The following is a 16,226-nucleotide window of genomic DNA, read 5'->3' as shown; positions in this document are numbered from 1 at the left end:
ACTAAGTATACACCTTGTAACTACTACATTCAACACTTTGGCAGGAATACATTGAGTCGGTACCTTCCTGGAAGTCTAGAAATCTACCTGGGCACAGTATGAGCCTGTTCAAATTAAGATGACCAAAAAAACCAACCCACAAACAACACAACATGTTCTTCCATGAGATAGAACAACTGCACTTGCTGAGTTAATAAAAATGCATTTTTATGTGACATTTATCTATGTCAGCAAGATGCTTTCGTTAAGAGAGATTTTAATTAGCACTTTTCCTTGGGGAGGCTACAGAACTTTTTTTTTTAAAAAGTAATCATATATAAAAACAGAGTTGTGCAAAGGTATTCATCAGAATTTTTTCTCCAATACTGCATCCCAAAATGACAACAGTCTGTCCACCTCCTATTAAATGGTTAAAGATGACCCTGTCCCTGTTTTCACCTTGACACACAAACATTTCTGTGAAACCAGAGTAGTTTTTCCTGACACGTACTGATTTAATTGCAAGGAAACTCAGACCTGAAAACTTTACTTCTACCAATCAGTCCACTCATAGAAGGTTCTCTTGTCTATTCTTGATATAAACAAAAATAGTATTTAGGTACTGATCAATATTAAGTTCCAAAACAAAAAGGGAAGAAAATTTCTCAGCCTTCATGATTACTTTCTTAATTCTGCCAGCTTTAATTTATTGGTTGAATAATCAATAGGACAAAAAAAAGCGACAACAAGCCTGAACATCTGTTTCTACCTTTCAGGATATCTATCTTCCTATTTTATGAAATAAAAGACTGACTCTTAGTACTTTTGGTAGGCTAAAGGCTAGACTTTCACTTTATTTCATAAGATTTTTTACACCAACCTCCCTTACCACAGTTTTTTCATAACAGTAGAGATAATTCCAAAAAATAAACTCTCAACTCAAATTCTTAAACTCTATAGAAGTTATGTCATCTATTGAGGGATCTATTAACATCTAGCACATTTTTTATATATACTTCTGTAAAGCAATTGCACAGTATCTATAATAAAATACAAGCATAAAGTCAATGGGAAACATAACCTCTCACTGAATGAATGGTAAGCATGGATAATAAGAATGAATATTGACTGCCAAACCACAATAGAACCAATGAATGTTAAGGGAATGCAGAAGGGAATAACTGTGGAAAAAGGGTATTTTTTTAAAAAAGGGCTTAAGTCACTCACATACTGTCATGCACAAAACCTTTAAAATCCTGGACCACATGAGATTTATAACATATAACTCTTCAGTCAGTTGCCTCACCTCTATCTCACTATCTTTTTCATGCCTCAAAGCAATGGTAAGTTCTCTGATTTTTTCTGCTGATAAGTTCCCATCATAAGATCCACTCTGAGACTTTTCCTCTTCGAGGTGTTGAATTATAGCTTCTTTACTTTTCAATGACAGATTCAGTTGCTCTATAAGTCTAGAATTATAAGATTTTTAATATTAATCTTGCATCATCTACCACCAGTTCTCCAGTCATTGCAGTAAATCTTGTAGACAACTTTCCTAAGTGAAGACTCCAGACAATACTTGTGAAACATAAGGGAGCACCTTCACAACCCCTTTTCCCTCCAGAGAAACCAGAAAAGGTGCTGTAACGTTAAAGCAAACAACAAACAGGGTTGAGCTATCTGAAAAGCACTCAGTTTTATTTTCCTCCAGTACCATTTCAAATGTCAACACTTAAGCTTGACTATTTTAGTTACATTGTCCTTTACAGCAAACACAAAAAGCTTATCACTATTCCACTTCGTAGCACATACAACACCATATCCTTACGTGCCATCACTTAAGTACTTAATTTCATTTATATTTGTATCTAAGCTGGTTCTCATTGCACAGTACAAAAAAAAAAAAGAAGTTAGGTCAGTGCTACCTACTTTAGTCAATACACATCTTGACACATCCAGTATTCCAAAGTGATAAAAACTGCAGTGCTTTAGTTTTCTGACAGGCAAAGTTATAGGTGAAAGTTTTCTGGCATAAGATGCCAGCTGCAATTCTCTCAGTTTTTGTAGCCTAGAGGGTGAAAGTAGCTTTTCAACACACTATGAATTCCAGATGGGCTACTCCCAAACAAGTTTAAAGCATCACGCATTAATATTTGAATCACTTCAACAAGGGAAATACTCTCGTCTTCCATTAGCACTATGTTTTTCTGGTCCTGTGAATTCTTACACCGATCTACCAACATGGAATTATAGAAGATCCTGCAAAAACTGGATCACAAGGGGCAGGGCAAAGAAAACAGAGGGGGGGGGTGAAAAAGGACAATGCTCATCACACTCCATACAGCCCTCACTTTAGTGATCCAACCCTGACAATTTGTTTCCACACAAGCTATAGAGCTGGCAACTCAATTACCTCTAAAAGGGACTGGTTTTATAACTCCTTCCCAGCTCAAGTCACTCAGAGGGCAACTGTGTTCATGCAGCTTGACTAACAGATCGAAAGAGGAAGATAAAGGGGAAGTAGGGAGGTAACGAGAGTCAGGTTATAATTACTGTGGTGGCACATAAGGTGCAGTACCAAAACCTATTAGAACAGTTTCATAATTTTATGTCACTGTAGATTTCAAAACTGCAGTTTTCATTCTGTATGCTTTTACAAAAACAGCCTGGAAAACACTGCAAACCTTGCTTGAATCCTAGCACAACATAAAAACCCTATGAAATAAAAGCCTCAGGCCCTCGTAACTTTCTGTTACCGGGGTAGACCAATTATGCAGTTACTCACAGAGCAGTTACCTGCGGGGTTCAGTCACAGACAGACAGGAAAGGATACCCCAAAGCATAAAGAATCATAATGATCTTTTGATCTCCACTCCAGGCTCATATCCCCAAACTAACTAAGCTTTACTGGGAGGCTTGTCAGTACCTTAACCCTACAAATCATAAAAATAAAAAAAAACCAAACTAAAAAACCCAAACAAAAACCAACAAACAAAAAACTCCAAAGTTTACACATTTTCCCCACCTAAAGTTATTGAACAACTGGAACAACCTTCCAACTACCTGTCAAGCAAAGCAAAGCCAGTGCTTTGCAAAGCACAATCAAACCCACAAAGCTTAAACACACTTGTGTTTCTCTTCCTATCAGATGCACCAACCCCAGCGGATACACGACGGGGACTGAAGTACATAAACACTGTGGAAGTGGTGAGTGAACACAAATGGTAGAGTCAAGGTCTGTTCAGGAATGCTTCCAAGAAAGCAGCAAGCTGGAGTTAAGTCAGTGAAGTTACAAAGATGCTTTAAAGCAGGACATGCTCATGGCTCATGCACACTGATTGTCTGCTGTGTTCATTTAGTGCTGAATAGGATGGATGGCCAGTAACACCCACTCATGTATCTGAGGGTAGGATCAAACTATTAAAATCTATAACCACGTCAACTCTTCACACTTTAAACAATAAAGAATTCCAGTGGTTAGAAACATCATCAGCAAGAGCTCTGACCTGTCTTTCTCAGCTCCTGTAATCATATCCAGATCCTTTGCAGGGGCATTCATAATTGAAGCAAGTTTCTGCTCAGCAGCTATTCTCAGAGCTTTCTCCTTCTCTGTCATTGCAATGGCTTTTTCCAGATCATCTTGGGCAGCTTTAAGATTCTGTAATTAAAACACACAATCCTGATGCCTATAAGAACAAAACACTAACAAAATTTTTCACATATTAAAGTTTCTTCCACCAAACATATGCTGGTATGTTTAATTTAGCAACTTTTACCAAGTATTTCAAGCACTTTGCAAACACTTCCAAACTCTTGTGTGTCTGAATTTTCAAGATTAATCCATTTTCTGTGGTACATAAAGAAGGGAAGTTTGTTTCAAAGAAATAAAATAAATACCCTAACTTAGAGCAGAACTGGAAACAAAAGTGCCCCTATGCTATGCTATTTAGCTATTATAATTTGGCTTTGTCCCACTGTCCTCCCACTTTCATAATAAATAACTACACTTAAATTAAAGAGGCTAAAGAAGGGCTTTTTTATTCCATCAGAAATTAAATTAATATTCATGGGCTCACTGTAGCTAATTGGAACTCTTCCCAACATCATTTATAATATTTTACAAGAATTGATAAAACATGAACCAGACACCTTTCTCTTGCACAGCAATGGAAACAGAGGTAACACCCAGAGATTCCAGCCAATTTCCTCTAGTGACCCAACACATGGAAATGGGAAACACCAGAAAAACCACAGTTGTCATACACTAGGCAAAATTTGTTTCAGATCTTCATTTTTATACTGTAAGCCTCCCTGCTATGCTCACTGTATTTTCCTTTCTACAAAATTAAAGCCTCCCTGTAGCCCAAGAGGTAACTCCTCTCTCTCCTTAGAAGTCTACAGAAACATGGGGAGGGTGAAGAAAAAGGCTTTCACCACTAGACTTCACCACTCATCCCCCTTTCTGTAAAGTTGAGCATTCAGCTTTCAATCAAAAACACTGAAGGAAATTCATCTTTGTTAGTGTTACCTGGATCTATATAATTAATAGTGCTACGTAAATAAGTGATTAATACTACTCTGCAGTGTTCACATTCATAAGCATAATAAAATTAGTATCAGAGGCCAACTCTATCTTCAGGCTACAGAAACTACTGTACCACCATAAGATTAGAATGTTTGCCCTTCTACCTGACAGATCTAGGAAACCCCAGGCTTGCTGGCTGCTCTGGTAGAGTAATTTAGGAATGTCTCTACCTATCCAATAGCACAAAGAATGCTTTCAGAAATCCCACTTCCACTGAACTGAAAAAAAAAGGTCATGGAGGTTCCTCCCTCTTCCCCCCTGAAGGAGCTCACTGTTTTATGAACACTGCTAAATCTTCCTGATAGAATTTTCTATCACCAGGAGATTGCTACCAATATCTTCCGTGACCAATTCATTCTTTAGAGATGGAAAAGCAAATATTGGAATGTACCCACTTGTGCTGGTTCTATTTACTTACAGAAAGAGCACTAGATGTCTATCCCCTCAAACAAAATCCCACAGCTACAGATAAGTGTATACAGGCAATGATGCAAAACAATCATGAGCTTATGTATTTCTAGAACTTGACAAAAACATTTCCAGCACAGACCACTCAATATCAAATTTGTTCTTTACAAGAAACTGAACTTCTCCTTGCTTCTGAGGAAGCATGTTATTCATACAGAGATTTTTATTATTTTTGCCTTTGCACTACAAAATGAGGAAAACGTGAAGCAATTCCCCTGAAAAGATATCAGCTACGGCTCAACAATAAATACAGGAATGAACTCTCTCAACCACAGACAGCAAGGAATTAAAAAAGATGTTAAGAATAACAGGAATAAGAGAATCTTATTCAAAAAGGTAATAGAGTGACAGCAGAAACCAATAACATTTGGTAGATAGAGGTTAATCTAACAAGAGAGTGTAAGACACGCAAGGACAAGGCAACAAAAAGACAGTACTGATTTCTAACTATTGCTTCAGATTTGGTCACTCACCTCCTCCAGAGAGTTTATTCTGCTAGTCAGGACTTCTTCCATTTCTTGCATCTTCTTTTGTGCCTCTTCTTTCACATGCTGTATTTCGGCATTACCACCCTGGGCCAAGCTTTCCACTGCCTTACTGAAAGACCATAACACAGACAGAAATCCCACTGCATTTCAGAGTGGAAAATATTTGAAGTGAAAGTTGCACAGGCATCTTCCACTTTATCTGTATCTGCTTGTCACTTTAAGGTTAAATACAGACATCTATACACCCTATAGCAATTTTGGTGATATGGTCTGAGAGTTCCACACACAAGCCTTGTCTCAGTGCATACAAGCACTTTACACGTATGATGAGTAAGTGTAATATTTCCTTCATATTCTTAAAGCTTCAAAAATGCAGCACCAAGCCTTTGGTAGAGCTATATTTTCTACAAAAAGCAGCACTGGATTAAACTGAAGATATGGAGCTGCTGAGGCTTCTCCAATTACTTTTTCAGTAATTGTTAATACCTTGTAGGAAAAAAAACAGCCAGTGTTTCCTTACTGAACGAAGGATGACTTGTTTATGATTTCCCCCTAAATTTTGCTTCCCATTATGAACTTGTGCAAGGTTCCATTCAAAGCCCAGCAATACCTCTGACAGCCATCTAGAGAGACCAAACAAAGATTCATCTGGTCCTCAGGATCTACCTGAAATTAGGCCTCTCTCAACTACTGTAAGAAGGCCAACTGGTAACAATCCAATGCCACGGGAGGTAGGCAACACAAAAAAAAAAACTCCACTGAAACTGAGGCCCAGGTAGTAGTGAGTAGCTGTCAGTCATTACAAGCCTGGATTAGTTTGGAACCAGACATCTAGAAGGAAGCGATTTAACAGGCTGTTGTCAGCCCTACAGTCATCTATTCCCTCCCCAAAGCATATTCTACCTTGTCATACCCTAAGACAAAGCAGCACTATGTCATTTTTAAATAAGTAATATTTATTTAGACAAGAGGTTCTAACAGAAAAGCAGGAATTTTAAGCATATTCAGTTTTATATCATTAGAAATCACAAGATTCATTCTAGATTAGTTCTGAACTGCTCTCTCAGCCTTACTGAGAAGAGTTTTGTGTAATGTCTTCTCAATCTAGTACTGTAATAAAAAAAAAGTCCACTTCTTCACCTGTTGAGACAATTAAGCTCTTAGCCTAATGTCTACAATAGGAACACTGAGCCATTCCCAACTAGGGAGTCATTTGCATCCCTGAAAAATACAATAGAATGGAGGATATAATGAAACTCGGACTGTCCTGTGTAACTACATTAACATCACTGTGCCTTTAAGAATTCACAAATGTAACTTCTGTAGTGAATAAAGCAATTTCTAGATAAGTGCCCTTAAAATACTATTTGGGACCCTCATATTCCTAGAACATCAGGAATAAAAAAAAACCAACAGAAGCAAGATCTTGGAAATTCTAAGTCACAGACATCAAGAAATATACTGGTACTTACGAGGCTTTGATGAGTAGTTTCTCTCTCTCCTGCAGATTGCGCTTCAAGCTTTCTATCTCCACTTTCAGCTCAATGTTCTAGGACAAAAGAATGAAAGTGTCTGGAGCGAAGTCAGAGGTCACCCTACCCAAAAGTTGTTGGCAATCTGTAGGCTATTTTTTTTTTGACCAGCAAATATAAAGCATCATTGGGCTAAGAATAGCATAGAGACATTTTAAAGGGCATATTTTGCAAGGTTCAAGACCTCAGAAGTCTCAAAAAGTGTTTAAGACCATTGTATTCAAGCAATACAAATTCCCTACACACACTTAACTCCTACAATGGGGAGTAGTGCAGATCAACTTGAGAGCTTCTAGGGCTTCCATGCACGGTTTTCCTTTGACCCATGAGACATTTTCTTCTCATTTTCTTTTAAAAACCTGATTGTATCAACTATCGAGGTTTTTAATAAACTTAACACTATTTTCTTATCGCCTAAGAAAACTACTCATGACATAAGTGCACATGGTACAGAGAACTACTTGGCCTGCAAGTTGACAGATACCATTTTAATACATCAGCAATGACAAGTCTGTCTACCAGTGCAGACAACCAATCAGCTCATATGCATTCTTTCAATTTAGAGCCATAAAACTAGAAGCTAAAATGGGTAACCTTCCCACAGAACAAACTCTTCAAAAAGATCTAAAATTCCCTTAGATCATTCTAAATGCATACAATTTTGTATATTTCTTCAGTGGGACCATCAAACTTCTGCTGCATTCGCTCCTCCAGAAAGTAGATACGAAGCTTCAGGTTGAAGTTCTCTTTTTTCAGATCAGTGATTTGCTGTGAAATGAGACAGAGAAATTATGTCATGTGTTTCAAACCAAGTAAAACAAAGAGTGAAAACAACTACCATTTGGTTTTGCTCTCCATGGTGCAAGATCAGAATTCAACTCCCTGGAGATGGCTAAACATGTAACTATATATATATATACACACACACACATATATATATTATAATTCTGAAGCTATCAATAACAGCCTATATATATATATATACACACATATATATTAAAATTCTGAAGCTATCAATAACAGTAAGATCAGAATTCAACTCCCTGGAGATGGCTAAACATGTAATCAGAATTCAACTCCCTGGAGATGGCTAAATATGTAACTATATATATATATATACACACATATATATTAAAATTCTGAAGCTATCAATAACAGCTTATGACACACAAGTCAAAATGAAACATCCTTCCAAGAGAGTGTCACCCAGGGAGATAGAAATACTCAAACACTTTCAAGAGGTTTTTATCTTCTCCAGCTTCAGCACACATCACAGAATATACTTATGGCTGGGATGGTGGGACCCAACTTCCCTCTCCCCCCCCACAAGAAGAAATCCTACTCTAGCCTACCCCTTCTGAACTTTTGGGGGGTTTGCTTGGGTTTTGGAGGTTTTTTTTTGTTTTGAAAGGTATATAAGCACACTGGCACACACAAACTCTGTGTGTTTGTGTAAGATCTTATCATTTAGCATGCATTTATTTTTAGCCCTGCAAAACTCAGACACTATCACTTAAGCAAATAATTTCAAACAATATTATTTTGTAATTATTATCTAACACATGCTGTTGTGCAGGTAGTGTTCTATAGAATGTTCCTGAAGTACTAAAACATTGTCTGAAGTACTAAAACATTTACACAAAAGGAATCCAAGAGAGTTTTTTAAAATCTAAAAATAATAAGCAGAAGTATTTTCTTGGTAAAAGCTTGGGATGGGGGCCTTACTCGTGGTGAGAAAGGCGAAAAGTACACAAGGCATGTGAGCAAAATGGAATATCAATAAAACCTTTATCCCATCCCATGTTTCAGAGAGCAATTCTTTGGGAAAAAATGGCTTATCATTTTTAACCTTCCTAGTAGAAGCAATAACATAGTTGATGGCTTCATTAAAGAAAGGAGTCTCCCCCTAAATTTCTTTTAAGAGACTAACCATAAAACATTCATTCAAATAAGACTTGTGTCCCCTGCCAGATGCTTTCAGCAAAGGAAATCTAATATGCTACAGAGCTACTAATAAAATATTTATGTAGGCTTTTCCAGAACAGTATAGTACCACTTGTAAAAATTATTAGCAATACAATTCTTAAAATATTTGGCTTGTGAAACCTAAGATTATTTTCTGTAACTGCACTCAGAACCTGCATCTGCAAACAATTCTTCAGTTTAATAATCTTTGCCCAGCAAGATGCCTCATCATTATTCACCCAAGTAAATACCACACAAGCAATTGAAAACACACTTGACAACACAAACTTTGTGGCCCATTCACACATCCTGCCGAAGTCTGTCTTTAGAAACAGCAGCAATACATATATTTAACTTATCTTTGTTTCCTGACAATTGCAATTGGATGATCACAAACAGCAGTGGATATAAACTTGAACTATGCAGTTGCAGCTGCTGAAAGCGTGATACCTTGTGATACTCATGAGGTGCCCTAAATAACTGGAAAAACTCTTTCAGAACATTCAGAGAGATGTAAGCAAGAAAACAATGCAACTTTGTACTTCAAGTCACAGAACCCAATACAGAACATTCACCAAAACCAAAATCCTTATTTGGAATAAGCAAAGAAATTAAAGATTTCTTAAATGAAGCAAGGCTGCAGCACTGGCCTAGATCCTGCATGTCTTGCTGGATCAGTTCAGCAAGTAGTGAGAGCAGACCTCATAGCATTTGGTTTGTTGTTTTTGGGGTTGGCTGCTGGGGTTTTTTTTAAGCTGTCAACAGATGATTCCTAACAGCCAGTCTCTGTTCATTCAGAAAAAGTCCAAGTGCCAAAGACTCTCTGACATTCATTACGTTTCTGAGTTGAAAGGGAAAAACAATTTCCAAAGAACTCAGCATCCCTTAATTCTGCTCACATGGATGTCAGTGGCAATAGAATTAAATCAAAGAGCTTAAGGGTACTATTTTCAAAAGGCAAAAAAAATAGACTACACAATCATAAACCAAGAAGTGAAACAAATGTCTCTGACATTCAGTTTCTCAGAGGAAAGTTAATTCAGGCAGACTACAATTAAAAAGTTATAGCTTAATAAAAGACAACATGTAAAATGCGGACAAGTTCACATTGGAAATGGATTTTAATGGCAATCCTCTCAATTTATGCATTTAAAGACTGGGTCTTAATTCCTTTATGTGTTTTGATTTCTGTATTTAAAAAAGAAATGAAAGAAGAGAAATTGCAGACACCTCTTGAAAAACCAGGACACTGCAATACACTCTATACACCACAGCCAGCATGGTAGCAAATACCACTTGCCTACCTCAGTTTAGCTCCTTTCCAAGCCGGCACAGAGCCACTTTTATGCAAAATTGCATCTGTCAGCAGAGGCTGTGGTTTCACAGCACAACAGTTTTTGCCAGCAGAGGCCTTTTTACAAGACAGCAAAACTCTAAGTAGGTTAGAGGAGACAAGAAAATACCCACAAGTATTATTACTTAGTTCCCTAACTCAATACCAATCATCCTTTCTATTCATGAACATCTAATAAACCATAACAAGGTCCTCAGTTAAAGATGCCTTTTCACTTTGCCCATATAATCATATTTTCTATTGCAAGGTGGTTCCTACCCACGTTACAAGAAAGTGGGACACACCATAAATACTCAAAAAAAAAAAAAAAAAAGACAATATTAGAAGTCTAGATTATTTATAACTCAGTATCTTCTCCAGATCTAAACATAAAAGGACCCTCTCTACATGGATCCATCTTTTAGCCTATTCAAGGGTCGTTACATCCACCCTGTTCTCTGTGAGCTGCAAGGCAAGGAGCCACTCTTTTCCTTACTGCCTTCTCATATCTTGCATAAATAACATTGCTCAAAGATCAGCAAGTTCATGCAGTAATATACACATACACAAACCATCTCCAAGCAGGAGATATCCCTTACCTGCTAATTCGGATTTGTTTTAAAGTGGGCTAAGAACAGCCTTACAATGTCTGTCCAGAAATGCATTTAAAGGCAGCAACTACTGGACACTTGGTAAACAGAACAAAGGTAAATCCTCCCTTTATCAAGTTTAGCCTTCCAGCTATCAGCAGTCTTAAAGACTCAAAAACAGAAGTTACAGAACTACCTCTGTGTTTAAGTGTGTTCTTCCTTTACTTGAATGGATTTTTGAGCTTCATTATACTGTTGGCATCAAAAAAAGCCTAAGAGAAGTTTTACAGCTCTATTTAACGTAAGGGGTCTGGATGTACCAGGGAGCCAGAGCTCTGTGGGGAGACCCCTTCTCCTCTACATCACACAACAACAATAGATTTCTCCTCCTACAAGAACAAACAACAACAGATTTCTCCTTCCTTCTAAAACTTTTTCCCCTGTAAAAATGAACACTGACTATAATAAAACACTTGCAGAATGTTTATTCTAGACTGAGGTCTTTGGCACATCTCACAGTAAAAGACTTTAAGCACCTACTAATGCCAAGGCAATGTCTTTTTACCCCAGCCAACACACAAAAACAAAAGAGAAAGTGAAATAGCTACAGACTGTAAAAAACATCCTTCACCAAGGCTTTCCAAAGCAAGCTTTGAATTCCGAGCAAAGAGCACAGCTTTCTCCTCAGAGGGACATAAAGCCACAAGAAACTGAAAGAGCTCAGAAGGAACACTCATTTCAAACATAACAATGCTACAACAGGTAACAGCAGTTGCAGAAGGCACTGAAAACCACAGACACACAAATGCATCCTGAGGAGAGCAAACCACAGCCTTCATCTGTAGCAGCCACCTCCGAGATGCTTCTTCACACAATCTTAAGAAGTTACACAATTTAAAACTTTCAACAGGGAAGTTGTCCTGCAACACAGCTGTACTCCAACCAAATCATCATTCAGCAGTAAAAAATAATTGGCTTATTCAATTAAAATAACCCAGACAATGAATACATTAAAAAAAAAAACAACCTAATGTTTTCCTTTATAGTCTATTAAGTGCCAAAACCAGCTTTATCTACAGAATTGTCACAACGACACTAGACCTTTACAACAAAAGTATTCCAAGCACACTCATACATAATTATAAAGGTAAAAGGTATTATACAGCAATCAATGAATTAAAGAGTCAAATCCTGCACTAGTCTCAACAAAAATAAACATGATGCTTCCATGAAATAAATCAATTGCAGACATGCAATCCCAGTCGTTACGTTTCTGGTGATGACATGAACTCTTGAGGAGAGGGTGCCAATTTTGGTTTCGTAACTTCAGAGCAGCAGTTGGCTAGTCTCAACAACAAAGTTTTGCCTCACTTCTTGAGCACAATACTTAAGAAATGGAGGTTCAAAGCACAGAAAAACAGCTGGTCACATCTCCAACAGATCTTTGTTGACTGACACAACCAAAGAAACTGACTGGGAGAGTCCACACTTCAGCCAGCCTGTTAGAAATAACTTGGCCATAAATCTGTCACCAAGTCTTATATTAAAAGTCTGCTTACATTTTCATAGTCCTTCATGGTCCGAGCTCTCGTCGGTGAGACTGTATCTTCTGTCACATCTGGTAACACTAGACATTTAAGAAGACAGAACAAGTTCAGACAGCAGAATCCCTAAAACAGGCTTCTATTTGATAACAGCAAAGGCCTTCACTAATCTAAACATAATAAAGTACACCTCCTTTTGGGAAGTGAGGGAGGCATTTTTTTGCCCCTTGTTTACATTACATGTTAATGCTACCAAGTAGTTAGCACCTAGATCTCTTTCTGATCACTATAAGCTCTCTATCACTTAAGCTCCCAAATTCCAACATCATGCATTTAAACCAAGATGTACACTGAAATTAAGCCATGCAAGGTGCACTTTCAAGAATAAGTCCTCAGAGCAACTGCAAGGGACTCCTATGTTTGAATTAAGTCCTACTAAACTACTGGAAAGCAATTCAAATCTTTCAGTATCTTACTGGTCACATGTCAGGCCTCCAACTTAGACTCAGGGAAGCCACAGACAGAGGAAATGGCCAGTTTCTAGGTTCCTAAAACGTAATCCCCGCTGAATGTACATGTACGTGAAATTGTTTGCACACACATTCTGTAACAACCACATTTGAGCAGGTCTGCAGAACTTATAATCTCATTATTCTGATTAAAAGTTTAGTCTTACAAATTTTAATAGAAATATTTAAGATGATGTAAGTGCTACACGTTTTATACAAAGAAGAGGAAGCTGAGGACTCAAACAGACTCTCATAGTATCTAGAAGAAAATATTTCATTTCAAGTACTTCCAAAATTGTTACATAGAGCAGTCTTGAAAATAACCCAAAAAATACCAGCCAGCTGTTTTTAAATCTTGACGTTCTAGTCAATTTCACAAGAGAGCCTTCCTACAGCACATGCAGAATACAATAACATTATTTCACAGCTTTGGTATGTTTCTTACATGCGCTCCCTTTCATGAGCGAATAGATCTTTCTGGTAAACCATCTAATTTGTCTAAGTTTCAATTACATACTTCATCTACACAATGAAGTCAGCCAAGTTTTGTGGCTGGATACATGCACAAATAAGGAGAAATCAAAGACATACACCCCGAATTTACATAGGTGGGTTTCAAAATAATACCATTTAGCTATTTTACTTTAAAGTAAGTTTTTCAAGCAAGTATCCCACACATGAAGATGAACATTGTTATGTGGTAATGAGCCACGAACTCAGTTACATGGTCATCGTGGCCATCATTCAAAAACGTACTGAATTACAGCTTCTGTTCAACAGGAACTAGACAGAAGGCTTCTTAATGCACAACTAGATAAAAGCTAAGATACTTCTCCAGAGTGCGTCTTCGGGGAGGATGCAACTGCACAGTCATACTGAGAAACCTAATGATACACAGCATGCAACTTCCCTAAAACCACGCAGAATATGAAACAGTAATGCTGCCTTGCTGGATACTTTAAGTGTTTTAAGTACACGCCCCACAAAACCGCTGATCACCTTATGTAAGGCTCAGAGCCCTGATGACCACAGGCAAGAGAGCTGACAGCACTAACTGCGGCGGCTGCTGGCGGTTTTACAGTCTTAAAAAGACGCAACTTACAAAAAAGCTGCATCGCTTAAAGTTATTTGTGCCTGTTCTCCTCAGGCATGAGGTTTTTCCCCTCAGGTTCCCAGACCCGCAGGGCGCACAGAGCCGGGCGCCCCCTGCGCCTCACGGGGGGCTCCTTCCCGCCATCCGGCCTTACCTTCGCTGCCGGCCGGGCCGGGCTGGGGATCCCCGCGGGAGACGTCTGGCGGCTGGGAGATGCTGAGGAAGGAGGAGGACACGGCTGAGGAGCCGAAAGCCCAGGGGGTCCCGTCCCCCCGAACGGGGCCGGCAGGCCCGGCCCCGACACACGCACCGGAGGGGAGGGGGGCGGCGGGCTCGGCGCCCCAGCCCGGCGCCCCATTCCTCGCCCCGGGACGCCGCCTTGCCTACCTGCCCTCAAACGCCACCGGCAGCGTCAGGTCATCCCCCGGCAGCGAGTCCATGGCGGCGCCGGCCCGCGCGTCCCGCCGGCGATGGGAGCCCCGGCTCCTTTGTGCGCGGCTTTGGCGGCTTCGCTGGAATTCAAACGGCCGCAATCGCTTCCGCCATCTTTGCGTCGACGGAGGTGAAGCCGCTGAAGCCAAAAGGGAGGAGCGTACGGGGCGGGCGCAATAGAAACTGAAGGGAAGCCGCCATGTTTGCTGCGGGCGGCGGCCGACGTTGGGCGGGCAGGCGCCATGTCGGTTGAGGGCAGAGCGGGGCGGGGGACATGGCGACTGCCAGCTGGGCAAAGGGAGAGCAAGCCGTCGGGCGCCATCTTGAGTGAGGGAAGCCACGGAGGCGTCCGCCAGCCGCCATCTTTTGCAAAGCAGGACTGGCGACGATGTTAAGCCGCCGTCTTTACTGAGGGAACAGTGGAGGGTTCCCGGGCGCAGCTGACATCTTTGCTGAGGGCGAGGGGCCTGAAGGGCCCGGCCGAGGGGAGGGGACAGGGCTGGGAGTGTGGCCGGGGGGTGGCGGGGGGTCTCCCGGGTCTCCCCGGCTGCCTTCGGGCCCTGCTCTGAGAGAGACGCGGTCGGAAGAGGCTTTTGCTGGGCTGTGCTGCCGGGCTCCTGCCAGGCCCTGGCAGAGCCGCTGGAGCTGATTGTTTCCATGTTCTCCGGCTTGGAGAGAGAAATAATTACACTTTAGTTTCAAATTCTAGTCACTGTTCTTTGTAACTGGCAGGGGTGAAAATCCGGGAAGGCAGCTGCGCCCGTAATCCATCCTGCATCGAGGCAGGCTGAGTGTGAAACAATCAGGGGTTTTTTTCACAAAGCAAAGATGTAAGTGTTGCAGCTCTCCTGCTATTTCAGGGAGAAAACACAATTATGTTGAACATTTCAGAATATGGACAGTTAGAAACGCCAAATTGAAGAAAATGCTGCCAGCATTTCCCTTCCTTGGCGCCGCCGTCCCTGAGGGCTCAGGGGAGGGCCTGGCCTGGGGGGTCAGGGGGAGCTCCAAACCTCGCCTGGCTTCCCCCCAGCTTAGCCCTGGTTTTTAATTCATTATCAGAAACCTGTGTGTGGGATTGAACTGCTTCTCTGCAACATTTACGACCCCAACCAGGGCATCATGCTAGGACTGTTGTCTCAGCGTGGCCTGTAACGTGAGGAAGCTCCGTTCCAGCGAGACACTGGCTCTCACCTGCAGCAACAACCATCTGCTCAAGCCTTGGATTTGGTTTCCTCTTCGGTACCCAGTGTGTCAGGTTTCACGTACTCACTGTCCTCTGGGCTATCTCAAGGGGATTCTTACCTGGCCAGGAATTAGGACATGGATATAGGCTCACCATGGGCCGTGGTAATTTTGTGGGTTTATTATTCCACATTGATACACTGCCCCGTTAGCTCCATTTTCTCCAGGTACCAGCTTTACTCTCTGTTCAAAACAGATGGAAGTTGTAAGCCTGTAAAATGCCCCAGACTGGTGGCAGCAGCCACTGCAACCACAGGATGTGTATGGTCATGGTGGGCTTCCCATCCCTGCTTCTCTTTCAATTTTCTGTGTGTAAGTGCACAATGGAGCAGCTGTTGGCGCCCCAAAGTGCCAGGAAATGCCAGGCACTACTTAGCCCAGCTAAGCTCTTAATCTCATCTCCTATCCAATTGGACATGCCTGATGCTTTGCACTTGGGGTCTGATGATCCTAAGAGATGTTC

General features: G+C 40.5%; 2 protein-coding genes across 2 annotated transcripts in view; both read right to left on the bottom strand.

The window, feature by feature from the left end:
• CDK5RAP2 (CDK5 regulatory subunit associated protein 2) overlaps positions 1 to 14,608 on the bottom strand; it is an 88,895-nt gene extending 74,287 nt beyond the window's left edge. Inside the window, exons 1-8 of the mRNA XM_014950402.1 lie at positions 14,474 to 14,608; positions 14,241 to 14,302; positions 12,500 to 12,567; positions 7,710 to 7,820; positions 6,993 to 7,069; positions 5,506 to 5,629; positions 3,486 to 3,637; positions 1,286 to 1,448 (exon numbers count right to left, since the gene is read on the bottom strand). Of these exons, the coding sequence (XP_014805888.1) occupies positions 1,286 to 1,448; positions 3,486 to 3,637; positions 5,506 to 5,629; positions 6,993 to 7,069; positions 7,710 to 7,820; positions 12,500 to 12,567; positions 14,241 to 14,302; positions 14,474 to 14,526 (810 nt within the window). The 5' untranslated portion in view covers positions 14,527 to 14,608. The remainder of the gene's footprint in view (positions 1 to 1,285; positions 1,449 to 3,485; positions 3,638 to 5,505; positions 5,630 to 6,992; positions 7,070 to 7,709; positions 7,821 to 12,499; positions 12,568 to 14,240; positions 14,303 to 14,473) is intronic.
• The window catches only part of LOC106890517, a 10,244-nt gene continuing 8,623 nt past the window's right edge, over positions 14,606 to 16,226 (bottom strand). The window contains exon 7 of the mRNA XM_014946445.1: positions 14,606 to 14,840. Coding sequence (XP_014801931.1) covers positions 14,606 to 14,840 — 235 coding nt within the window. The remainder of the gene's footprint in view (positions 14,841 to 16,226) is intronic.

The sequence above is a fragment of the Calidris pugnax genome, unplaced genomic scaffold (assembly GCF_001431845.1).
Source record: "Calidris pugnax isolate Ruff unplaced genomic scaffold, ASM143184v1 scaffold22, whole genome shotgun sequence".
In the NCBI taxonomy this organism is placed as follows: Eukaryota; Metazoa; Chordata; class Aves; order Charadriiformes; family Scolopacidae; genus Calidris; species Calidris pugnax.
This window is presented reverse-complemented; position numbering and strand designations above follow the sequence as displayed.